Source organism: Rhinoderma darwinii, chromosome 8, assembly GCF_050947455.1.
Source record: "Rhinoderma darwinii isolate aRhiDar2 chromosome 8, aRhiDar2.hap1, whole genome shotgun sequence".
Lineage (NCBI taxonomy): Eukaryota > Metazoa > Chordata > Amphibia > Anura > Rhinodermatidae > Rhinoderma > Rhinoderma darwinii.
Genome location: NC_134694.1, coordinates 110,782,803 through 110,809,891, shown reverse-complemented (window position 1 = coordinate 110,809,891; position 27,089 = coordinate 110,782,803). Strand labels below are relative to the sequence as shown.

The 27,089-nt window shown below is 40.3% G+C and overlaps 1 protein-coding gene across 1 annotated transcript; it reads left to right on the top strand.

The window, feature by feature from the left end:
* Window positions 1–2,316: 2,316 nt before the first annotated feature.
* Window positions 2,317–13,415, top strand: LOC142660041 (uncharacterized). The gene is made up of 5 exons (XM_075836692.1): window positions 2,317–2,380; window positions 8,596–8,973; window positions 9,975–10,088; window positions 11,752–11,774; window positions 12,989–13,415. The coding sequence occupies exons 1-5, from the start codon at window positions 2,317–2,319 to the stop codon at window positions 13,148–13,150; spliced, it is 741 nt and encodes a 246-aa protein (XP_075692807.1). The 3' UTR covers window positions 13,151–13,415.
* Window positions 13,416–27,089: the final 13,674 nt, after the last annotated feature.

The window sequence follows — 27,089 nt, the reverse complement described above, 5'->3', positions numbered from 1 at the left end:
ATCTCTGTGTGAGCCAAACAGTTTTAGGCTGAAATCTTTATTGCTTTATTTATTCTCACATCCCCTGATATTCAGTTTACAACCTGATCCTAGTTTCAGACTTTTCTACCGTGTATGTGTTCCTCCCAGCAATAGGCTGCATGTAAGGTCTGCGTATTGATGCAGCTGCCTTTACTAGCTCTCGTGTATCAGCACAGCATCATTCCTGTACTGCTTTCTTTTTGTATACCCGTGAAGGATCTCCTTGTCCTGACAGACCCTGATGCTGAGGAGTGTGTGATTTCCCCCTCCCTCCCCCTCCACATTCGGCCATGGTTGCTCTCCTCTCTCTTTATGCTGATACACGGCCTGTGTGATTTCGCCCTTTTCCTGTGTGATTTCGCCCTTTTCCTGTGTGCTTTCCTTACTATACAGTTATACTTGACAGCCTGTCTGATCTTCCCTCAGTGAAGACTTGGATGCTTTCCCCTACTTTGATCTGCTGTGAACAACTTCCTCTCCCTGCCTGCTGCTATCTCTACAAGGAGAGAGCGGACACTATCGGGAGCAGTGTGTTGTCGGATTTATGTCAGAATCAGCAGCACCTCCAGCTACGTGCAGGAGTTACAGACTCTACTGCAGCAAAATGGTAGGACATTTTTTTAAAGAAGAGTTTAAGTTGCCTAATTACTTCCTGCAAAATGACTTACTTGTTAGTCAAAGAATGCCTTTATTTAAAGAGTCTCTGTCACCACATTATAAGTGCCCTATCTCCCACATAATGAGATCGGCGCTGTAATGTAGATAACAACAGTGGTTTTTATTTAGAAAAACAATCAATTTTGACCACGTTATGACCTATTTTCGATTTATACTAATGACTTTCTTAATAGACAACTGGGCGTGTTTTTACCTTTTCACCAAGTGGGCGTTGTAGAGGAGTGTATGACGCTGACCAATCAGTGACCAATCAGCGTCATACACTTCTCTCCATTGATGTACTCAACACAGCGTGATTTTGCGAGATCATTATCACACTGGCCTCTGTAGATTATGCCACACACTGGCCTCTGTAGATTATGCCACACACTGGCCTCTGTAGATTATGCCACACACTGGCCTCTGTAGATTATGCCACACACTGGCCTCTGTAGATTATGCCACACACTGGCCTCTGTAGATTATGCCACACACTGGCCTCTGTAGATTATGCCACACACTGGCCTCTGTAGATTATGCCACACACTGCCCTCTGTCGATTATGCCACACACTGCCCTCTGTCGATTATGCCACACACTGCCCTCTGTCGATTATGCCACACACTGCCCTCTTTAGATTATGCCACACACTTCCCTCTGTAGATATTCATACCCCGAATGCAGCGCTACACACCTCAGTAAGTCCAAAGTCTGAATGGCACAACTCCTCCTCCCAACATGTACTCTGCGCTGAGGAGGAGGAGAGAGCAAGCGGCAGAAGACATGGCCGTCACTCTTGGCACATTCAAGTGATGGCCGTGCTTTACACAGCCCCTTAGACTTCTGTGGGAGCTGTGCGGCTGGAAAAATGGCCCAAAATAGGGCACGTACCCACCGTTAGCCGGGCCGTCAAAAAATCGCCCATGTGAATAGCCCCTTTTAGGATCTATTGTTGTTACTGCGGTCGTGTGATGGCTGTTAAATAAACGGCCGCCACATGTCCGAGTAACCCTGTTGTGTGAATAGGGCCTTAGAGAAGCGATCAGAGGATTGTATTGTGAAGACCCCTAGTGGGATTAAAAAATTGTATCAAAGTCTAATAAGTTTTATTTTGCAGAAAAATAAACCCAGGTATGGCTACATCGCTGGAAAATAAAATAAAAATGATGGCTCTATGAAATAAAAAAACTCCTGCAATCCTATATGGCATAATAGACTCCGTCCTTATGTGGTCAATTTTGCATTTATAAAGCAAATATTAAAATTTAAAAGTTTTAAAATTATAATTTGTGTAAATCCAAATCTACCTGCAATAAAATACATGCAGAATATTCTCGTCCTATATTAACTATTAATAAAACATTGTATATAGGCCGCCTCAGTATTGTCCGTACCACATCTGACGTCACGTACGGTAATTATTAAATGTTGCTGCAACGACTTCCTTCAGTGTCTATTTCAGTTCCTCAGCTGGACGGTGCGTGTTACGAGGCGGAGCGATAAAGCTTATTGAGCAGCACGCTTGTTGATGGTGACATTTTCCATGATGAGTGAATCATACTGGTGACATAGGGGGGTAAAGGCTGGTTAAAAAGCAGAAAATAACCATTATTATTATCATTTCATCCCTCTGAGAAAATGAAGCTTCAGATCAGCAACTTGTCTTTAGCTTTTCTCCTGATTTGTTCCATTCCGCAAACCGGTAAGGAGACGATCGCCTACAAAATAATTATCAGTTTTTGTTTCACAATCTTATATTTTCTGGATTAACAAATCAGAAGCTCAAAGGGTTTACGTTATAAAATATATCCGTATACAATTTTTTTATTTCTATTTTAAATATTTTATGTCATTCTATTACATATTTTATTCTATTTTAATAATTTTTCTGGGTTTTCTATATCTTCTGGGGGAATAATGATAATTTATTAGTATTATAAGTAATCGTATACTTCTATTTATAGGTTATATAGTGACGGAATCGTGCGTTACATTTTAAAGGGAAAAGGGTTTTGTAATTTTTATACATTATTAGTACAACTAAAATTAATTAAAAATACATATATTACCATATTTTCTATTCAATCACAGTTCTGCTACTACTTAAAACTTATTATTATTATTATTATTATTATTATTATTATTATTATTAGCATCGATATTAGTAATAGTAACAAAGAATAACAAATTATTATAATAATTTAGCACTTAGTGTTTAGGTGGAATTTTTTTTTTGTCCAACTTTACACAGAATACGTGTCGAACTTCCATATATTATAGAAAGCTTAGACTAGGACCTCAACATTTTAGATTTTTGAAGTGTATTTTAATAATTTCTGGACCGTAATTATATTTGAGAAAGTAAAATGGTTTGTTTTTTATATTTTTACAATTTTTTTGTCTTTTTTTTTTAATGAGCAGCATGTTATGTTATATCCCTTTTTGTTTTCTGACACCATTGTGGCTATTTTATTTTATTTTTTTTAATCACTTTATGTTCACACGGAGTATTTTGGGGGAGGAATATCTGCCTCAAAATTCAGTTTGGAACTTTGAGGCAGATTTTCCTCTCCCTGCACGCCGATTTTCGCGGCGATTATCGCACCGTTTTTCGCCCACGGCCATTGAGTGCCGCGGGCATAAAACAGCGAGAAGTACGCTTTCTCCTGCCTCCCATTGAAGTCAATGGGAGTTCAGAGGCGGAAGCGCCCGAAGATAGGGCATGTCGCTTCTTTTTCCCGCGAGGCAGTTTTACTGCTCGCGGGAAAAAGACGCCGACGCCTCCCATTGAAATCAATGGGAGGCGTTCTCGGGCCGTTTCTGCCGAGTTTTGCGACGCTGTTTCCGCGTCAAAAAACTCGGCAAAATACCCCGTGTGAACATAGCCTTTAGATAACAATATAGTCATGTCTTAACTGTTCAAGCACACAGAAAAAGTTGAGAAGTTGAGCATTAAAAACTTTAAATTCAGACGGAAATGTTCATATGTACAAGAGAAAAATATACGATACAAACTTGGTGTACTATTCACGTCTTTTTTTTTTTATCGAGATTCTTTATGTTGCTTAAACTGTTATATATATTAAGCATCACAATTAATTTTTTATTTATATGCCAGGTTGTCGTTTTGTATTGTAAAGGGATCTAAATCTTGTTTTTAGCAGTAATAAGAAAACATTAGCGCATGGACAGTAACTGAAGTATCAGGAGCAGAAACGTCTACTTATAGTAACACTACTCAAAAAAACATTAAAAAAAAAAAATGGGCTGAAAAAAATATATATTGTAGCTAAAACAACTTTCTCAAAAAAAACTATGATACACACAAGCACCAATAAGGACAAAATGAAAGAAGAAAAAAAACGAAAATTAAATCGGCACAAACTACCGACGGGCTCCTCACCCAAAAAAAGCAAGAACGATTAAACTCGCAGGACGTTTCGTAAAATCTTTGTGTCTAAAATAAAAAATTATTTTGTACCTCTATTTATTATTTTATATTATTACTATCATTTCTTCTTTCTTTCGTCTTTTTTTTTTTTTAATTCAGGCAGAGATATTATAATATTTTCTTTTGGTAAATTGATGTTTTCCGTGTAGACGGAGGCCGAAAGAACACTAATGTAATACTATGGACACGTTTATATATACATACAATTAAATAATAAATTAAATTTCATAAAATCTCTGGGCCCAAAAAAAAGAAAAAATTATACATATATATATATAAGGGGAGCTACACTGGGGGAGTCACTTGTTGAGAAGGATCTGGGTGTACTTGTAGATCATAAACTAAATAACAGCTGCGGGCATAAAACTCAGCGAAATACGCTTTCTCTGCCTCCCATTGATGTCAATGGGAGGCATTTTCGGACGTTTTTTGGAGTGTTTTGCGGCGCGGTTTCCGCATCAAAAAACTCTGTGTGAACCCAGGGGGGACAGGAGAAACTTATATAAATATATGAATGGCACATACAAAAAATATAGTGAAATCCTGTTCCATGTAAAACCCCCGCAAAAAACAAGGGGGCGCTCCATCCGTCTGGAGAAAAAAAGGTTCAACCTGCAGAGGCGACAAGCCTTCTTTACTGTGAGAACTGTGAATCTATGGAATAGTCACCGCAGGAGCCGTCACAGCAGGGACAGGAGATGCTTTAACCCCTTCCCAACATTTGACGTATCCTTACGCCAAAGTCGGGTAGGGGAAGTATGGAGCGGGCTCACGCAGTGAGTTTGCTCCATATGATGCCGGTGTCGGCTGTATGTTACAGCCAACACTTCAGAGTAACTAGAGGCATCGCGCTCGAGTGCGATCCCGCTAGTTTAACTCGTTAAATGCTGCGGTTAATACCGACCGCAGCATTTAAATCGTCAGAAAGAGGGGGGCGACCTCCTCTAACAGCTCATCGTGCCCCCCGCAACGCTATCGCGCGGGGGGGGGGGGGGGGGGCGATGGTTGCTATGGCTGCCTGGGGGCCTAATGAAGTCCCCCAGGTCCGCCATCTTTGTACTCCTATGAAGCTCTGCCTCCGGCAGGGCTTAGTAGGTGCCTGTCAGAATCACAATATACTGCAATACATTAGTATTGCAGTATATCGTGCAAGCGATCTAACGATCGCAGGTTGAAGTCCCCTAGGGGGACTAATAAAAAAAAGTAAAAATTAGTTAAATAAAGTTGTTTTTTTTTGTGTAAAAAAAAAAATTTTAAAATTTAAAGTTCAACAAACCCCCCTTTCCCCCCTAGAGCATAGTAAAACATAAATAAACATAATTGGTATCGCCGCGTCCGTAAAAGTCGGAACTATTACAATATATCATTATTTAACCTGCACGGTGAACGCCGTAAAAATAAATAAATTGTAAACGCCAGAATGTCTCTTTTTTGATCACCTAATCTCCCACAAAAAATGAAATAAAAAGTGATCAAACCGTCGCATGTACACCAAAATGGTATTATTAAAAACTACAGCTTATCCCGCAAACAATAAGCCCTCATACCACTTAATCCACGGGAAAATAAAAAATTTATGGCTCTCGGAATTTGACGACGCAAAATAAATTTAATTTTTTACACTTAGGTTTTTACATGTAAAAGTAGTAAAATATAGAAAAAACTACATATATTTGGTATCGCCGTAATCGTATTGACCCAGAGAATAAAGTTATCATGTTGTTTTAATTGCACAGTGAATTCCGTAAAAACAGGGCGCAAAAAACCATGGTAGAATCGCAGTTTTTTTTTTTCATTTTCTACCCCACAAATAATTTTTTCCCGATTCCTAGTACATTATATGGCAAAATAAATGGTGCTACGAAAAACTACAACTCGCCCCGCAAAAATCAAGCCCTCATAGGACTATATCGACGGAAAAATATAGGCGTTATGGCTTCTGGAATGTGGGGAGGAAAAAACGAAAATGAAAATCTGAAAGTTGTTTACGAAGGGAAGGGGTAAAAAAAGGCTTAGATAATTTCCTAGAACAAAAAAATATCAGCTCCTATGTCAATGTGTAGAAATCTTTCCCATCCATTTTCCCATCCCTTGGTTGAACTTGATGGACATGTTTCTTTTTTCAACCGTACTAACTATGTAACTATGTAACTATGTAACTAATATAATATATGACAAAAAAAGAGACAGCACTCCAAAGTTGTGGATGAAAGAAGGTGATGTGTTTTAATCACCCCACAGCTAGGCAACGTTTCGATCCAACTCAATGGGAATGAATTTGCACTTATAGGAGGGCTCCTGTATAGAAGCCTTTCATATATATATATATATATATATATACACACACACAAACACTTTATTTAAGCCCAATAGACCTAGTACTTTTTATTTTATTTATTATGCTGGTATATGTACCGTATGCTGCCCCATCGTGTATCAATGTAGGTATGGCATTGGATAAATTGTTTTTGAATTAGATATTTCTTATAAATTTTCAGAAAAATATATACTATTACTACTATTTAAGATTGTCAACACCGTTTTTAGGATACCAGCACCGGTAATGTATTTATTACATTTTATTGGCTTGTGTATTTGGCTGTATTGACACCGTGGCATAGTAAGGGGGTGCAGGGGTAGCAGTTGCACACAGAACCTAGTGTCTGAGGGAGCCCAAAAGATCGCACTGCCACATAAAAATACATCAGTATTATAAATGGTGGGGGCCTTGTTATAATTGGGGCCAAGAGGCTTCAATTTACACCTTGCTCTAGCAAAAAAAAAGTCTTATCAGTTTTTTTTAAATGTGGTCGAAAACCTTATTTAGACAGAAAGCTCATGGGCTACACGTCTCATCGCGTCTAGTTTTATTATAATGGGTTCACATGGGAAATTCTGAAAAAATGGGTTCTTAGCAGCCGCATTGTATGTATGTACTGTGTATGTCTGATACAACAGAAAGGACTGGCGGTCAACTGAAAGCCACATGAAACTAAAGTGAGTCATATAATCTCATGACCACAGATTTCTTCAAGTTATCAGGTTGGTCTGAGTGACTATTGTATCATCTCTCCATCTTTGTGGCCTTAATTTTTAGTTCTGATCTCCAAATACGATTGTTTCTAACCAATCATGGAGCCCTGTGCACTGAAGAAGATATTTTCTACCTGAATTCCGCCATAAAACAACATGTGACTTGTGGAACAGCTACAACATGCCATGTAATATGATTGCTGTCCTATCGGCACCTGTCCATCAAATTACACCACTTCCTGTCTAGGTGACCACGAAGTTGCATCTCCGAACAGACCTTACCGTGGTGGTCACATACAATAACTCATACACAGTAGAGCCTGGGAGAAAACAGGGTAGGAGGGTTCCACCTCTGAAGCAGTTATGGAAGATGGCTCCCAGTCCTGGGCTATGGTGGGGGGGGACACGTTCTTTAACTAGGCAAAATAAATTCGCTCTCCTCCAGTAGGCAAAAAACTGTCTCTTAAGACCCCTGTAAATCTATGTCTGATCCTTTATAGAGCCTTGAAACATAACTCTGGTTAAAAGTCAAACCAGAGTCACCCATCTGTGGGCAGCACTGTTCCAGAGCTGTTGCTCTTCATCAGTAGAGAGTAGGGTTCTGGTGGCTAAGTGAATTGCCTTTGAAGCATCTCTTGGAAGGTACTGATTCTCCTTGGGGAGATCCAGCTGGTAGAGAGCTTAAAGGCAATGCTTCATGGGAAAAAAAAGTATGCAAATAAGTGCTGATGAGGAGCAACAAGTGGTCAGCGCAGGAGAATAGACATTCTTATGGAGCCCATGGTGCTTTAGTAAAAAAAAACCTCTACGTTTCTGTGGGTTGGGTAAGCAGGAGGCTGCCAACCAAGGGGCCACATACACTTGGAGCTGGCTTCGATACTGCGCTGGCCACTGATTTTAATTACTCTCGGGTTGTTCTGCTGGTGTATTATACATTTCTGTGCCCCAGTTTCTGCAGACGTTTTTGAAAATGATGAGGGTATTTCATATTAATCAATAATGGACAGGATTCTCCCCCTTATTCTTCAAAATGGGGCACTACTACATCTTAGGTGGGTATTATAAGGAATAATGTACCCTCTGCTATAAGTTCTTAAAAACATTAGAAGTCACTTTGTAGTTATGTCAAAGGTGTAACTTAAAGCTCCTGGGCCCCAATACAAAATTTGTAATTGGGCCCCAATCTACCTCGAGCACCAGCCAGGGTGCAACTGCTGGCTCTGTGTCACCTATAGCTACGCCCTGGTTTTCTGTGACCTGAATAAATGTTCTCCTATGCAGTCACAGAGCTCCATGGTGACTTTTATAATATTATAATTTACAGTAGGGTGTAATTTATCCCATATATCACAAGCACACAAATATGCAGTAAAAAAAATTGTACAAAAAAACACTTTGAAGCCATTGATTTCTAACATTACTATTTCTTACAGTAAGTGACCAAAAACATCTAGAGGTGACACAACCAGAGAAGGTCAAAGCAGAAGCGGGAGAGTCGGCGACCATTACCTGCACATTTATGACTACATCTCCCTCGTACTCTGCGACATGGAGCTTAGGGTGCGATGATACTGCGACACTTCAGAATCAGCCATGTTACCGACGTAGGGTAAATATCTCCACCACAGACCCTGTCGTCCAGACACCACAAAGCCCACAAATACCCGTCTATGAGATGAAGACAACAGTCACTATCACCAACCTGACAGAGAACGACTCAGAAAAGTTCTGTTGTCATATATCGACGACTATTGGAGAGAAGGGAACTGGACCTGGAACAAGACTGGAGGTCACACCGAAATCATCTGCAGGTATTTTATAAGTAGTAGTTTATAGCTATGTCCATTGCATTGTAATTATACCTGTACCTAGGAACCCTGCTTTACCCTGGTTAAGAGAAAGGCAAAAAAAAAACATAAGGAATTGGAAATTGCACTAAGACCAGGAGCACACACAGTTTTTGGCTCCGTTTTTTTAAACGAAACACAGGAGTAGTCACGAAAGAAGATGCAGAAGTATTTTCTTTTTACCTTTCCCATAGCTTGACTGCTCTTAGCGTGTATTTAGTTGTTTCTGCCAAAATTTTTGTAATCACGGCAAAAACTACAAAGCAGCCTTTTCCACACTGGAGATTTCACACCATTTTCCGACAGCTGGAAAGGGTGGTCTGTCGGCCAGGATCACATACGCAGTTTTGATGCAGTTTTTGATTCTGTTTTTTTAGCCAAAGCCAGAAGGGGATCCAAAAGGTAGGAAAGGTGTAAAGAACAGACTGATGCATCTCCTTTCTTTTGTGCCCACTACTGTATTTAAAAACAAACAAAAACTGAGCCAAAAACTGCGTGTGTGTGATCCCGGCCTTAGTCCTTTGAAGCGATATTGTTTGACCAACTGATCGTTCTATCGTTTTGTGTGGGCCATTAATATGTCTATATGTTGATCTTGTCTTCTCTTAATTAAAGGGGTCATCTGTCAATGAGCCGATCACGCAGGGGTTGGGGGCGGTACCACTGCTGGTCCACCTGTGATCAGCTGTTATGATATCTTCTTCAACTATATTACCTTTATTTTGTATATATTGTTTGAATGAAGATCAAATCTAAATATTAGATTACGATCGAATCTAAATATTAGATCTTCTAATCTTACGAATATTAGATTAGAATATTAGATAAGAAAAATTACATGGGGTGTACTTACTTTCACATGACTGTATATACTAAATAATGCTTTGATATATACTATATTGCAGACTAAAGTTCCCATAAGAATTCTGAAAATTTATGTAATTTCTCCTTTATTTGTACATTAGGTCAACAAAAACAGGATACACCGTTGATAACGTATATTCTCTACGCCGTCATAGGGGCTGAAGCATGTGTTATAATAATCCTGATTGCTGTGGTTATTAAGAATCGCCCCGGAGGTATGTATGACTGTATCTATAGACAGTATAATATATAGAATCGTCATTCCAAGCAAGATCTAACCTCCAAGAACTGGTCACAAATCCTTCCTCTTCTTGTGAGGTTAACGTCTATGTTCACTTTTGGTGGTCGATTATAAAAATTATTGAATCAACAGCATATTTCATATGACCCATACATAGTTACATAGGTTAAAAGACATGTCCATCAATTTCAACCTTTCTCAGATCAATTATATGTCATTTATTACTAAATGATATATAACACTCAATGACGTTTGACTTTAGATAATCATCTCACCCTTTTTTTGTATTCTGTCATTGTATCTGCCAATATTACCTGTATGGGGCGGGGTATTCCATTGTTTTTAAAGGAGTAATCTGAGATTATGAAAAATACATAGAAAAGTATCTGTACGTGTCTGAATGCTCACCAGGTGATGCCACCATAGTTTAGAAGTCATCATTTTGATTCTCATAATGTTACCCAGCTCTGTACAGCGCCTCTGTTTTGATACTGGCAAGACTTGCTGTGGGCGGGGTTATGTAAAGGACTACAGTTCCCATGATTCCTCTCTCCTCTCACATACATTGCCTCTATTTACAGCTGCCTGCATGCAAGGTAGCACTTTACTCTGGGCAACTACGGGGTATTAGATTGTCCCTGGTTGCCCTGTTATATTAGGAGTATAAGGTTTGTTACCACTATAATAGGAGTGATGGCTTTAATAGCAACGTCTTAGATAAGTTTAACTATATATAGTAAAATGCATGTAATCCAGCATCAACAAGACCTGATAGATGCTGGTTTATCAGATATTCTGGATTATCAAACAGTGAGGGAGAGGTTTATGTAAGTCACATGTAAGGCTACATTCACACGATCGAGTGCAACCGCGGACGTGAAAAACTGACTTTAGTCTATTGAGGGATCCGTGAAAACGGAAGAAAATAGGACATGTCCTAAAACAATGGCCATTTAAACAGCCCCTTAGAAATACATGCATCCATGTGACGGCCGTTGTTTTAACGGCTGTCACACGGACGTATACAACGGTCGTGTGAATGAACCCTAAGGGTAGAGATCCTCCAAGAAGAAAGCCCAAAAAAGATCACAAACAATCTGCTCCTATAACCTTATTTTTCAATCAAGGGAATCTTCCAATCCGTCCCCTCCTTCTGATGTGTTGAAATCCCACATTTTATATTCGTTCTGTTCTGCATAGCTTTTTCCTGATCTCCCATAAGCTTGTATGGAGTGGAGGCCGTAGAAAAACTCCATACATCTTCTGCGTCACCTCCCAGTCTGATTATAGAGAACAGGGGGACCTAGAGGTGGGAGTCCTAGAGCTCTGATCCCCACCTATGGATAGGCTATTACGTGATCCAGGTGGGAAAATGCCACCAAATCAAAGCTTCATCTTTTGAACATCATTTTACTTTTAATGTGGTTACTACTGGAAAATGTCAACAAGCCTGTTGACAGACACTCCCCCTAACAGCTTAACTGAGCTACTACATCCTGCTGAATTTGTTTTTCACACATTTGATTAGTGTACATTGCCTGATGTCCAGATACACTACCCTAAATATATGATGTAATATTGTATTATTATTATTAAAATGACTTACAATATAACCCGTTTTCTTGTTTATTTCACAGGTTCTTCAAGATCTGAGCACCAGGTGGGTGGATAGTTGAAGGAATTAATCAGTGAGAATAGAAGGAAATGAGTAATTGTAATAATAATAATAATAATGTATTTGCTTTTAAGGGACCTCCCAAGAGGTCATCGGGGCTGAAATGAGGCATAGACATAGATAAGCCTTGCCAGAGGTGTCTGGGAGACGCATACTGTATCTCACGCTCCCATTTATAATAATATGCAGAATTGCCCGAACCAAATATGCATGTTTATGGCGATAGTTGAAAACCGCCGATATAGCATGACCAACTAGACTCCCACTAAAGTGAGCAGTTTAAAGGGGCTGTGCTCTTTGGACAAGCCCTTTTGGTTAGAGATTTTTCCCAGACCATAATTGATGACCGGTTGTCTCGCAGTAGGGACCACCAGTGCTCAGCTGTAACCTGTAGGGGAATCCAACAGTAGGTGCAGTGTCACCACAGGGTAAATGAGACTTTTGCGCAGTTCCCTTTTGAAATCATAGTCTGTGTAGTGCATGGAAACGTCAGGTCCTCCAGACTGAGACACTCTTTGTAACCGATCGCTTCTCTGGCTTCTGATTCCCGTCTATTACCTCAGAGTTCTCTAATAAAGTTTATGAAAATAGATTTTCTCAACCAGACAAATACTTTAGGAAATAAGAGCTGTACAATGATTGGCTGCTTTGGGCAACAAATCCATTCTTCTGATAGAAGAGACCCGTTGTCTTTTCCCACATCTAAATACCTCAATCACTAAGAACCGAGCAGCTGTCAATTGACAGCATCTCTTTTCTGTAGTGGTCTTCCTATGACAGCAAAAATCATGGCAGGAAGCTAAACGAGAGCAACCTACACTGGGTTACCAGAAACTAGATTCTCACAAATGCTTCAACAGTGTCACCATGGTCTGTACTCATATAAAACTGGGTCACAAAGGACTAATGGGACTACACCAACCGAGGCAAGACTATGCCCCCTTAAGGGGTATTCTGACCATAGACAAGTATGGCTTATCCCTAGGATGAGAGGTGGGAGCTCTACCTATATGGATAACGGGGGTCCTGTGACCTCATAAGCCAATCTAAAGTGGGAGAGAAGGTTGTAGATAGTCTATGGCAGCCACAGGAAGAGCTGGACTGTGGGCTTGGCTGTTCTCATAACTCCAATAGATTGGGCACGGCTCTCTTCATTGTATTTTATGGGCGATATCATTGTGTATCGTTAGATTTTGCAGGGTCAGAAGTTGGATCCTTCAGGGCTTCAGTATGCTGAGATCTGTAAGAAGAGTTTCCCTCAACATTCAAGACCTAGAAAAGATATGGAAGCAGTCACCTACTCCGCGGTCAAGGTTAAGAAGGAAGAACATCGTGCCAATCAAGAATATGAATTATATTAAACCATCTTTAAAGAAACACTCCGGGCAAAGCCGATACACTGTGTTATGTCTAATGCAGGTTCTAAGGAGACGTTGCATGACACAGGAGCTCAAGAACACCAAAGAGAGAACCCTGCTCCACCCTTCACGTCCTGCAGTAGACATATCAGTATATAAGTATTGCCCGCAGTGCTCCTTTGAGTACATGTTGCATTAAATAAATTTTTATATATCAATCTTCACTGGCTTAATAAAATTGTACAATGATATCTGGTTCTCACAGAAATAAGAGCACTAATCTTTAGCCTGGTACGTGAGACTATAGATGTCGCTGTTTCCGAATACCAATCCTTAATGTAACTGTTATTCATCTTAGTAATTTTTGAATACAGTGGGAGTTGTCACGTAGGGGACCCACGTCTTGATCAGCAGTACCAACAATTAGGGGCTGTTAAACTTCTTGTCACAAAAGAATGGTTTCTCCTGAAGATCTAACCACAAGATGTTCCTCAAAAGTACTCCAGTGGGTCAGAAAGGCCTAGTCTTTGTCATGTCCTCACGAGGCAAACAATAGCCACAGTATTGAATAAAAGTAAAACACTTGGTGAGTTCTGTATTCCATATCACTCTTCAGCCTTTAAATTGTATGTTAAATTCTAGGCATTTAAAGGGGCATTCTTATCCACATACCTGCACCTATCTTGAAAAAATCTTTATAGTGTAGAGGTCCTAATGACATGACATCCATCTATCTATATTTCATCATGTTGTATGCTTTTCTCATCTTGAAAGTGCCATGTAATCTAATTCAAAAACATTCTAGTAGAGCGTCACCAAATTGCATATCCTAATTGTTAAGATGGCCATACGTTGAACTATGATCCTTAACCATCCAACCTGATTGTTCATGACAATGTTAATGCATTAAATATGGTCCGACAGCCCTGGGGTCCTTCAGTTGACCCTGGGCTGTCTGCCCATATATGGTATGTCCCTTGATCGCGTCACAGGGAAACCCCTGTGACGCGATCCAAGGGGCATCCCCTCTTCTCATTTTCACCTTGAATGCTGCGGTCAGCTTTGATCGCAGCATTCAAGGGAATAGCGGCGGAGATCAGAGGTTTCTCTGATCTCTGCCGTTAGAGCGGGGCTGCGGCTGTGTAATACTGCCATTGCCCTGCACCTGACAAGTGTGTGCGCGCGGTCAGCATGAGGTGAAGCGGCCAGCGCTGCACTAATGAGCGCTGGCACTGAAGATAGAACATGGGGTGTTTCGCAATGCACCCGCCATGTTCTCTGTCTTCAGTGCCGGCGCTCATTAGTGCAGCGACATCACCTCTGACCGCGCGCACACACCTGTCAGGTGCAGGGCAATGGCTGTATTATGCAGCTGCAGCCCCGCTCTGACCACATTCATGTGTTACAATACTAAACTGGGCGGCCGTATCGAAACTTAGTATCGAAATACATGAATTAACGGTATTGAACCGTTTGAGGGTGCACGGCATCGAAATAGTATGGATATTTTGATGCATCGTGCAACCCTAATTCTTGACTATATGCACAGCTCTCCACATTGCCAACACTACGGGGAGTTGCCATTCACTATGATCTTCCGTCTGTTCATATTTGCACAAAGAAAGTGTTGCCCATGATAGCAGCATTGCTACACTCCGGTTGGATACAAACATTTCTTCGAGACTTCCAAGCTGGTGGTGTTTGGGTGGAATCCACATGATCACAATATCTGTGGAGAGAAAAAGTGTAAAATAAACTTCTTGGTAAATAAAGGACTGTTATAATCAAACTCACAAACGAGGTTATATTAAAAGACACTATAATACATTGTTTAGAATGATCAGCCTGTGACCCTAGTGTGTACACTCTTCAAGTTGAAGACGTTTTTCGAAAGCGAAGTAGTTTTCAAAAAGAGCGGTCCGTTCTCCTGAGATCACTAGTTTAATAAATATTTGTATTCCCCATGACTTAACAATTCTGGAGCACTGATTGGACAGTGTCAAAGTGTGTAGGGATACACCCCATTGGCAAGGGGAATGGTTACACCAGGTTGCCAATTGATTTACAGGAGGAATAACAGAGGGACAGCACAACGAAGAGTTCTAAGAAACTCCTGAATTGTTATTTAATGGAGAATGCAGGTTTTTACCAAAGCAGAGATGATCGGTCCTCTTAAAAGGTTTCAAACATGTTAAAACCTCTTTCCGTATGCCTTTTTGGAGAAATGGACGTGATAGGGGTGTTTCCATCTCGGAGCTCAATCTATTATCCCCGCTCAATCTATTATCCCCGCTCAATCTATTATCCCCACGTATTACTTGTTTGCCTATTCATTTTGAACGTGTACCATTTAATACTACAAATCCCCTGCAGAGAATGTGCAACCTAAACCTATCAGGCCTGGTAGTATCAGAAAAGGGGTTGGGACAACCCCACAGTTCAACGGAGCTTGGATCACCATAGGATACTGGGGGATGTTGTGGTCATAAAACTGTCATTATGATGTCATATTATGGCCGTCTCAACCCAGCCTTAATTACACTTTATTCTAGTATATATATATATATATATATATATATATGTATATATATATATATATATATATATAAATATAAAAAAAAAATTATATATTTTTTATATCTTTTAGCCAGGTTTTTGAATTAGGTAATTTTTCTAATTGACTGTCATAAGAAAATCGGGTTCCTTTCAAAAAGGGGGTTGGACATTGTATAAAGCTTAAAAAAAAATAAACACAAGGACAACCCATAACACGTTTAACTTACTTGACTACCCCCTGGGGGTGGGATGAGTGATACCATTTGTCTAGGGGTCAAACAGGAAATTACCTGCCACAGTTTAAAAAAAAAAAAAAAATTAAATAAAATCTGTTGTATCGACTGTCCAGTCATTCTCATGCAGGATGAAGGCTTCAAATCTCCTTGTGACCACCTTTGTCCTATTGTTGATCTTCTACAAGGGTACAGGTAGGAGAAACCATGATAAATAATCCACAATTTTGGAATGCAATTAAATTTTTTTTTTTTTTAAATTTTGGTTTTCATTTTCCACACCATACATCCATCTATGTATATGATGATATCTAACATTCCTTCACTTGTTAAAAAGTAAGCGAAAATTAGCTGTCGAGATTGATTGAGTAGACATGTTAGTCTAAAAACCTATAAACTACCCTTAATTTAAAATAAATCAATAATTTTTTTTCTGTAAATAACTAATGTCTCTAAGGATGCCGTTCTGTTCACATAGACACAAGAATATTTTAGCTTGTAGAAATAATATTTTTATTTTTTATCAATTCTGTATGTTTTTCCCAAAAATGTGTGGAAGTTTTTTTTATGTATTTATTTTATTATAATGTTTAACTAAAATAAATGTAAAAGTTATTTCTACTGGCCATATATTAATGTAATGAATTATATAATTTATAGAAAATTACACTGTAATAATTTGATGTAAAGAAACCTATATCAAAAGGAGCAACATTTAAAATGTAAATGCTATTAAAATAAAAATATGGAATAAAAAGTCTAAAAAATTAGTCAAAGCTGCCACAGAATAATAATGATAGAAATATGTCTGTGTTCACATTTGCATTGGAGGGTTCATACGTAACTCTCCTTGCAAATTACATCAGATTTGGCAGGAGGAATAGTGCTGCATGTAACGCTAATCTTCCCATCAAAACAATAGACACTGATGGAACCCGATGAACACTATTATTAGTCAATAGGGTCCTTCAGGTGCCAGGGGTATCTAAAAACATAGATTTTAAGTCTAATTTATTTAACCCCTTCCCAACATATAATGTACCATGTACATCCTAGTTCGGAGGGGGGGGGGGTATGAAGCAGGCTCACAAGTTTATAAAAGAATAAACATGATTGGTGTTGCCGCAACATAACAATCCGAACTATTACAATATAACATTATTTATTTATACCTCACTGTGAATGCCAGAAAAAAAAACCACCGGTTTTGCTGTTTTTTGATCCCCTTGTGTCTTAAAAAAAAAAAATGAAATAAAAAAGTAATCAAAAAACATTGTATGTACCCCAAAATGATGCCAATAAAAACGACAGTTTTCATGCAAAAATCAAGCCCTCACTCCATCAACGGACAAAATAAAAAAGTTATGGGTCTCAGAATATAGCGACACAAAACACTTTATTTTTTTTTTTTTTTTAACAAATTGCTTTTATTTTGTAAAAGTAGTAAAACAAATAATATATAAAACGATATCAATTTGGTATCGCTACAATCATAAAATAAAATCCATAAAACAATGGTGGAATTACATTTTTTTGTCCCATCCCACCCGACAAAATATGTTTGTCAATACAGTTAATTGGTGCCAGCCATTAAAAACTACAACTAGCTCTGCGAAAAAAAGCACTTCTACGGCTATATCGACAGAAACAAAAAAGTTGTGGCTCTTGGAAGGTGGGGAGGAAAATACAAAAATAATAAATCGAAAAATTGCTGTTGAAATATAATTTTTAGTATACAAAATGTTTAGCATAAGATACAAGTAAAAATTTTTTAGAACAGGTACTGTATATAAAAGAAAAAAAACTGTCACAAGAATCATTTTTTTCAATTTATTATCATTTTATTATATGACCAAGGATTATTTTTTGTTTTTTCACGGTCGCATTCCAAGAGTCGTAACTCTTTTTGTATTCCGTCTATATAGCCGTATAAGGGCTTGTTTTTTGCGGGACGAGTTGTATTTTGTAATTGTACCATTTTTAGATGCTTATAATATATTGATTAACTTTTATTAACTTTATTTTTGGAGAGAATTGAAAATAAGCAGCTATTCCAGCATTAATTTTCACGTTATAAATTTACGCCGTTTACTATGCAGCGTAAATAACATGTTACCTTTATTCTATGGGTCGGCACGATTACGGGGATACCAAATATGTAAATATGTTTTATATGTTTTTTCTACGTTTGCACAATAAAAACCCTTTTAGAAAAAAATTACTTGTTTTTGCATCGCCGCGTTCCAAGAGCCGTAACGTTTTTATTTTTCCGTCAATGTGGCCGTACGTGGGCTTGATTTTTGCGGGACAATGTGTAGTTTTCATTAGTACTATTTTGGGGTACATAGGACTTATAGATTAACTTTTATTTTATTTTTTATGGGGGGAATGGGAGAAAAGAGAATTTTGACGTTGTTTTTTGCGTTTTCTTTGGACGCCGTTCATCCGGCGGTTTAATTAATATGTTCATTTTATTGGTCAAGTTGTTACGATCGCGGGGATATCATATATGTGTATGTGTGATTTGTTTTGACCGTTTTACTAAATAAAACCACTTTTTGGGCCAAAAAAGTAGTTTTATTTGACTTTGACTGTAATTATTTATTTATTTTTTTCACAAACTTTATTTAACTGTTTTACATTTTTTTTTTAGTCCCACCAGGGGACTTCACTATGCGATGTGCCGATCGCATATATAATGCTTTGGTATACTTAGTATACCGAAGCATTATTGCCTGTCAGTGTAAAACTGACAGGCAACCTATTAGGTCATGCCTCCGGCATCGCCTAACAGGCAGATGCTGAAGGCAGACCTGGGGGTCTTTGTTAGACCCCCGGCTGTCATGGAAACCCGACGGCGACCCGCGATTTGTTTGCGGGGGCGCCGATCGGGTGACAGAGGGAGCCCCCCCCCCCTCTGTCAAACACATTAAATGCCGCTGTCACTATTGACAGCGGCATTTAATGGGTTAAACTGCCGGAATCGGCGCGCGCTTCGATTCCGGCAGTTGCAGCAGGAGCCAGGCTGTGTATAACAGCCGTGCTCCTGCCGCTGATCGCGTGGGTACAGTCTCAGTACCCGCGCCATCACAGGACGGATATATCCGTCCTCCTGCGCGAACTAGCAGCTGCTGAGGACGGATATATCCGTCCTTCGGCGTTAAGGAGTTAAATGAGATAATCTACCATTGTAATGGAAATAAATAAAATAATCATAATACATATAACCATATGTATGGAAAAAAGACTATGAAATCTTAACAAGTCCAGCTAAATATAACATTAGGCATAAAGCTATTTTTAACAGGAATCAAAAAAGGAATTTTTTTTTCACATTTTTATTGAAAAATGTTAGTGTCGTGAGTTAGTGGAAGAAATTGCCAAATAAAGGATGACTCACTATTAGACTCGTGATGGATGCGCGTGCGAGTGACACTGGTGATTTCAAAATCCCAAAGAAATCGAAACAATGCACAAGAGATCAAAATATCAATTACCGGCCCTCGACCATTGCGATCCGATCTTCTATTTCCATTGTGATATACGATCCTCAACATTGAAATTGCAACACCAAGAAGGAAACGTTTAGGAATTGTGGAAATCACAGGATCGATAGACATGTTAATGATATATAAATGTTAAAAAAATAAAAACAATACATTCTAAACATCTTGATTTATTCAGTATCGAGAACGAGCATCATGGGTAAAACTAAACTCACTTACACGCCTTGGCAAGCTATCAGTGAGGTTATTAATGGTTGTCTGTGGAATGTTATGCCACGCTGAATGCACTTGGACATGCAAATCATCAAGCTTGGCAGATGGCAGCTCGCTTTACAATTGCCGACCAACGACGTACCAGATGTGCTCGATGAGAGACATGTCCGGAGACGCTACAGGCCATGGTAACACGCTTAGGCTACGCAGGCTGCTCATGGTAGAACGAGGAACATGCGGCCTCGCGTTGTCCTGTTGAAAACGGCTTCTGGGACACTTTGGAGGAATGGCTGTTCCACTGGTTCCACGACCAAATCAATGTAACGACGAGCTGTACCTGAAATGAAGACTAGAGGGGTCCGGCTACTGTACATTATGCCACCCCACTCCCTAATCCTGGGTGTAGGACCGACGTGATGTTCACTTGTGAAGGCCTTTTCATGGCGTTGCCCACGTGGTCTCCAGACCAATCTCCGGCTATCATTGCATCCCAGACAAAAGGACTCATCACTGAAGAGGATAGACCTCCATTTCTGTCTTGCTGTGCACCATGATAGCGTTGGAGAGCGGTGGTCAATGGAACACCTGTAGCTGGACGTCTGTCTCGTAGCTCAATGTCTGCAAACTCCTTCTGATGGTTTGTGTCGACACTGGTTGCCGCCCTAGGTTTGGGATGTGACGTCCAATTTCACTTGCAGTACAGAATGGATCAATACGTGCCATTCTTCCAATTAGACGATCTGTCTGTGCAGAAAGTCCCCTCCGCGCACCTCTTACTGTCATTCCCGTTCGTTGTTGCTCTCCCAATCTCCAGGACACGCAACGTTGAACAGTGCTGACATCTCGGCCTAGGCGCGTAGCGATTTGCCGAAGTGATAAACCAAGGTCTTTCAGTTCAAGGATTCTGTCCCTCCCAGTTTGCGACAAGTGGCCATAACTGGCACGTCGACGAACAGTAGGCATCGCTCAATCGTCCCACATCACTTGATCCGATTTTTGAGGTTTCATGTGGCTAAAAAACTCTGCTTTCAGTCTGACTTTCATGCCCCTCCACATGCCACAGATTGGAACTAGGTGCTTGAAAATGTGATAATTTGCAGATCTTAGCGACACCTGCTGCTTCCTCGATTTGTATAACCTTACGGCTTGTCCATCTTGGTGTTGCAATTTCAATGTTGATCATTTATGTTCGTGATACATATTTGATATATTGTCTTTATTGATAAATATTGTAGTATATATTTGATTCAGTGTATTTTGTCTGTTTGCTTTTATCTACATTTTTATATAAATATATTTTCAAATACCATTTTCGTGTGGTGCTTGGGGGCCGGTAATTGATTTATTAAATTAATAGAATAAAACACTGTATCAATGAAAAAACAAAAAACATGCAAAGCAGGAATTTTATGTCAAAAAATAAAAAAACAAATAAAAAAATGCCCCCTATTCTAAGAGTATTGATATCCACTATGGTGTATGTTGCATGAAATCATTCATCATTGAACATTTACTGCCAGGTTTCCCTTTACAAATTACATCTGATCACTGGTGGTTGCAGCTTTGGGACATCCAGTCATCATCTTATTGTCAAGGGAACCTTCTCACAAAAAGGGATTGTTCAAAGTGGAGCACACCTTTAATGACATAATGAGGAAGCTATTAGATTATTGATCGTTCTCTCCCTTCCCTATGATAGGTAATCAGAAAAAGCTGGTGGTGAGGCAACCAATGTCTACCAAGGCAACAGTTGGAGAATCAGTGACCATTTCTTGCATCTTTGAGACAAAGTCGCCCACCTTCACCGTGAAGTGGACTTTGTGTTGTAATCAGTTAAAGTCTCTGCTTGAGCATCAGAATTACAAAGACAGAGTTTCCCTAAGTTCTACTTTCCAAGCCGTTACAATTGTAAATGTGACAGAACAGGACTCTGAAAAATACTGCTGTGAAGTATTGACGGCCGATGGCGAGACCGGATTTGGAAATGGAACCTTATTGGTGGTTGCTCCATACATGAAGCAAGAAGGTAATGTTTTTTAGGATTTTTTTTTCCCAAAAGAAGTAAACATTTTGGATGTACTTGAAACACAACTAATAATGACAATTTTCAAAGCGTAGATGAGAGAGGAGGCAGTCTGGGACACACCTGCCTCCCCTTTCGAGAGGGAATATTTTTCGAGCACCGTGTCCTCGAGAGACAGACACAACTTAAAACGCCTACAGTTGCATCAATCTTACAGAGCAGATCAGTAGAATTTTCAGGAGGAGGGAGTGACCGATTGTTCTCCACTCCCAGGTAATTTCCTCCTAGAAAGTGCAGTAATTAATTGGTCAGTTTTTAGTAGGGTTCTCTGGCTGAGCCACTGGTTATGGGGCACACCCCGGATATAGATAGATAGATAGATAGATAGATAGATAGATAGATAGATAGATAGATAGATAGATAGATAGATAGATAGATAGATAGATAGATAGATATACATAGGGTCACTCTCTGGCTGGGGCACTTTTTTGGTGGGCATTTCCTGACTGGGACACTAATAAGGGGGGGGGGGACTCCCTGGCTTCAGCACTGGGTGTGGGGGCACACCTTCTGCAGGCACTGTTTATGGGGGCACTCTCTGACAGGCATTGTGCATGGAGGCACTCCCTGGTTGGGGCATTCTTTGGCAGGCATTGTATATGGAGGCATTTCATACCTGCGGTACTATGTATGAGGTCATTCTCTAGTAAGCATTTTGTATACAGAGATGAGTGTCATAGGGAGATGATTGATCTGACAGGAGGATACTTTTCTAAACTCAGCATAGTATATTGGAAAGGGAGACATATGCCTTATGTACCTAAATCACCAGAGAATAAGTTGCATTATATACCTAGTTATATATCATTATAGTGAATACAAAAAAAAAATCTAGTGGAAAATGGTAAATCAATGACAGTGAGGAGGGGAAGGAGGGGGATGCAGCTGATGTTCTTCACAGTGCAACAACAAGAGGAGGAGATAGCAGGGGTTGCAGCAGGAGGAGACATCTGATTGGCTCAGAGCACAACTCTTCACACCACTACCCTACAGTGCACTAAATTTAAAGGGGTTGTCCATGAATGGACAACTGATGACCTATCCACAGAATAGGTTATCAGAATATGATTGGTGGGGGTCCAACACCCGTGCCCCGCACTGAACAGCTGCTCCGGCTGCCTCCAGGGCACCGGATGTTGTGAAGGGTATTCGTTAGTCAGAGCCAGAAGCAGATGGCTCCGACTACTGCATAGCGGTCGTGCTGTAGAAGTGCAGCTCTATTCCCATTCACTAGAATAGGAGCAGACCTGCGGTGTAGCTTGGCCGCTATTCCGTAACCAGAGCCATCTGCTTCCGGCACGGACATCCGGTGCCCGGAGGCAACTGGAGCAGCTGATCGGTGCGGGGTCTGGGTGTTGGACCCCCACCGATCATATACAGATGTCCTATCCTGTGGATAGGTCATCAGTTCTCCGTGCGTGGACAACCCATTTAATATTCATCTACTGCCGTCTCAGCAGAGATTGTAATTTTTTGTAAAATGTTTTAAGCTACAGATAAATCACAACCAGTAGAATTTTTAAACCGCTCTCAATGTGAATGGAAAAAACAAGCAGACGAGCATGATGTAATTTGAAGTCAGTCCAAAATAAGTGAAGCAACGGGCTCAACTTCCTCCCTAAGACAGGTCTTCCTGTCTTTGGTCGAGTGATTAGCGCTGCACACTTTTTGTGTGATGTCTATATTAAGCAGCCAAGTGAGAGCACATACAGACCTGGTCCTACTTTCACATATCTAAAGTTGTGAATACAGGGAGGGCGGTCAATCACTGGCAGAGGGTGGTGGACTACTACACCATAGTCTATAAATATATATATATCAAGCAGGGACTGAGCAGATTGATATATAAATGTATATTGTATTCTGCTTAGTGTCTGCTGCTCTGTAAAATGCTGACCACAGAGAGGACACCACGTTCCATATAACAGACCTGCTGACATTTCAGAATTAGCCGTAATGTAATGTAAGCCGTATCATTATTCTTGTTATGAACCTGGCAGGACGTATGGCAGTGTCGAGACGTGGACTCTAACAGACCCCAGGTCTTCACCAGGAACTACCGTAAGGTCGCAGCCCTCTAACTGCCCCCTTAACGTGGCTAGTTGGAGACAGACCGATGACAGTAGAGGATGCAGGGCTAAATCTAGAGCCAAGAGAATAGTCAGCGAGGCCTAGGTCTGGGTCACGAGGTCAGGTTCAAAGACGGTAAACGGACAGGATCAGAGGCCTCATACACTGGCACCTGTTGGTGCTCAGAAAGAGGAAATACATAGACAGTCAAATTGAATCATGTGATACCAGAGGGAGGTCTTATAAATTGAAGGTATAACCACTTGAGGGAGCTTTGACATGAAGCACCACACACTGACCACTAGAGGGAGCACCAGCATTTAGTACCGCACACCAAACACTGGAGGTAGCTCCGGCGCTGGAAACAGCTAAAAGAGATCGCCAACGTCTCCTGGGACCGTCAGACACCGTAATTAGGTTCTTGGCGCTATTTTCTTACAATTCCTGACCTCAATGTATGATGTTTTTTTCAGCAATTTTGCTCCATAGCAGGCTCTATTTCTAAATGTCAGTTTTTCCTGAGCAACGCTCCAGAAGAGGCAGACACTAGCTGCTATGATGTTCTCCTACACCCAGATGCACTGCACCCTCTCCCCAGCCTAAACGTCTGTGCCTACTTGTATAGAACCAGCAGAGGGCCCTAATCAGTGTCCTGGAGGAAATTTGGAAGGAATAAAAAGAAGAAAGAACGGGTACTTTCCAGGCGCTGCCGGTCGGAATGTGATCCGTGATGAGTACGATCCATATGTCTCAAGGATGGAGACAAGGTCAGTAGTTCAAAGATTTAATGGTGCAGGTATATATAAAACAATAGCAGACTGTTTAACAGCGGACTGTTTCGAAACCGAACTGGTTTCTTCCTCCGGTAGAATACAAATGAATAGGTGGGTGGGGTGTCGGTTAAATAACCACCGGGTCAGGTATACAGGTCAAATCTGATAAACATACATATCAAACAATGCAAATAATTTTACAAATAATTACAAACAGTTAGATAAAAATGTATCTGTGTGGTATTCAAAATTTTTATTTGACTTCCAATTATTATATAATAATTGGAAGTCAAATAACATTTTTAAACACCACACAGATACATTTTTATCTAACATTTTTATCTAACTGTTTGTAATTATTTGTAAAATTATTTGCATTGTTTTATATGTATGTTTATCAGATTTGACCTGTATACCTGACCCGGTAGTTCTTACCTCAAATCGACCTTTAACTCGGTTATTTAACCGACACCCCACCCACCTATTCATTTGTATTCTACCTGAGGAAGAAACCGGTCCGGTTTCGAAACAGTCCGCTGTTAAACAGTCTGCTGTTGTTTTATATATACCTGCACCATTAAATCTTTCAACTACTGACCTTGTCTCCATCCTTGAGACATATGGATCGTACTCATCACGGATGACATTCCGACCGGCAGCGACTGGAAAGTACCCGTTCTTTCTTCTTTTTATTCCTTCCATATCAACATTGAGACTTCTTGCTAAGTTCTCAAACCGGGTCCTGGGCTGCAACCGAACTCCAATACCACTATACCGTCGAGGTATCTCGGATTCTGCTTCACTGGATGTTATGCTCCCAGCATAACCGCACCAGGTCAGCAACACTTGCACTCTGTTCACACTTGTATACACAGTTTCATGCACTATTGTGCGCTTTGTTGTTTTTCCTGTCATTGTCTGGAGGAAATTTGACACTGAAAAGACTGAGCAGTGCTGCTCTTAATCAAGATCTGGTCTAAGACTTAAGACCCTTTTACACGGGCCAATTATCGGGCAAACGCTCGTTCATAGAACGCTCATTGCTGATAATTGCCCTGTGTAAACAGGGCAGCGATCAGCAGATAAATGAGTAATGTATGGGGACGTGCGATCGGTGTAACGAGCGCTCGTCCCCATACTAGCTCCTTGTGAAAGGAGCGCCGATCAATGCGCTGTCTTGTTGATCGGCGCTTGTTTACACGGCCCAGGACGGGTCATGTAAGAGGACCTTTATTAGCAGATTATATGTTGAGCAGGCCAAATAGCTCTCCTCCAGAGGAGACCTGTGTGTGTGCAGGCAGCCTCCCTCTCTTTCTTGTTCTTCTGCTTTTGCTCCTCACACAGTTTCTATGTAGCTTTGTTTTGTATAATCTGATACTTAAGGCTTAAGACTTTCATGTCTCATAGTTGTGATTTTTCAGTGAGTGCAGAGATTCTGAGCAGTTACACATAGCACAATAGTCAGATATAGGCGAAAAGAGGTGTCCGATAAGTGGAGAAAGTGGCATTTGTCTTTAGCAACATACATTACAAAGTTTATTATCTTTGATTTTGGCTTTTATAAGGCTTTGGTTAAAGTGGATTAGTGTATCTCATCAAGACAACCACTTTTTCAGATTGAACCTGTTAAGGTTCCTCTTACACGGCCCGACGTGGGCTGTGTAAATGAGCGCTGATCAACGAGACAGCTCGTTGATCGGCCCTCGTTTGCTCCTTTCACAAGGAGCTATGTATGGGGACGAGCAAACGTTACTCCGATCGCTCATCCCCATACAATTCTATCATGTTGGCATCACATCTCCCTGTTTACACAGATATATGTGCTGCCGACAATGATATTTTAGGCAGCTAAAATTATACAATAAGCCGATGAACGAACGTTTGCTGATCGTTTCCCTGTGTACATAGGCCAATAATCGCGAACGAGGGATCTGCGAACGCTCGTTTGCCCGATAATTGGCCAGTGTAAAAGAGCCTTTAGTGGATTACCATGGGCGGCTTCAGAAACCCCCGAAGTTACCAACTGAAGCTTGAAATAGCCATAGATTTCCCTGCGGCAGTGGGTTCTGCAAGATTGAGAGCTACTCTTTGTGAGCAGCTCTGTCTCATGTCTCATAGAGGCAGGCCGCATGTATGTAGGGGTTGTCTTCATGGTTACTTATCTGGACACATACAGAAACAGTTATTGTAAATAACTACATATCAGGTTTTAATGTTTTACTTTCTTTGATCCACAGGATGTTCTGTTGAATTCACGTGGATCGTGATAGAGGTTGTCCGCTTAGCATTTCTCACCGTCATCATCATCCTACTAAGTGTAATCATCAAGAAGCTGCCTTAATCTGTTGCTGACATGAAGGCTTCAGAGCTGAAATCTTTTGCCATTCCTTGCCTGCTTATTGTCTATATCCTAGTCTATATTCTGTGAAGTGTAGTCTCTACAGTGATCTGATGTTGGAAAGACTAACTAACCCCCCTCCTGCATCATAGTTGTTCAGTTAAGCTGTT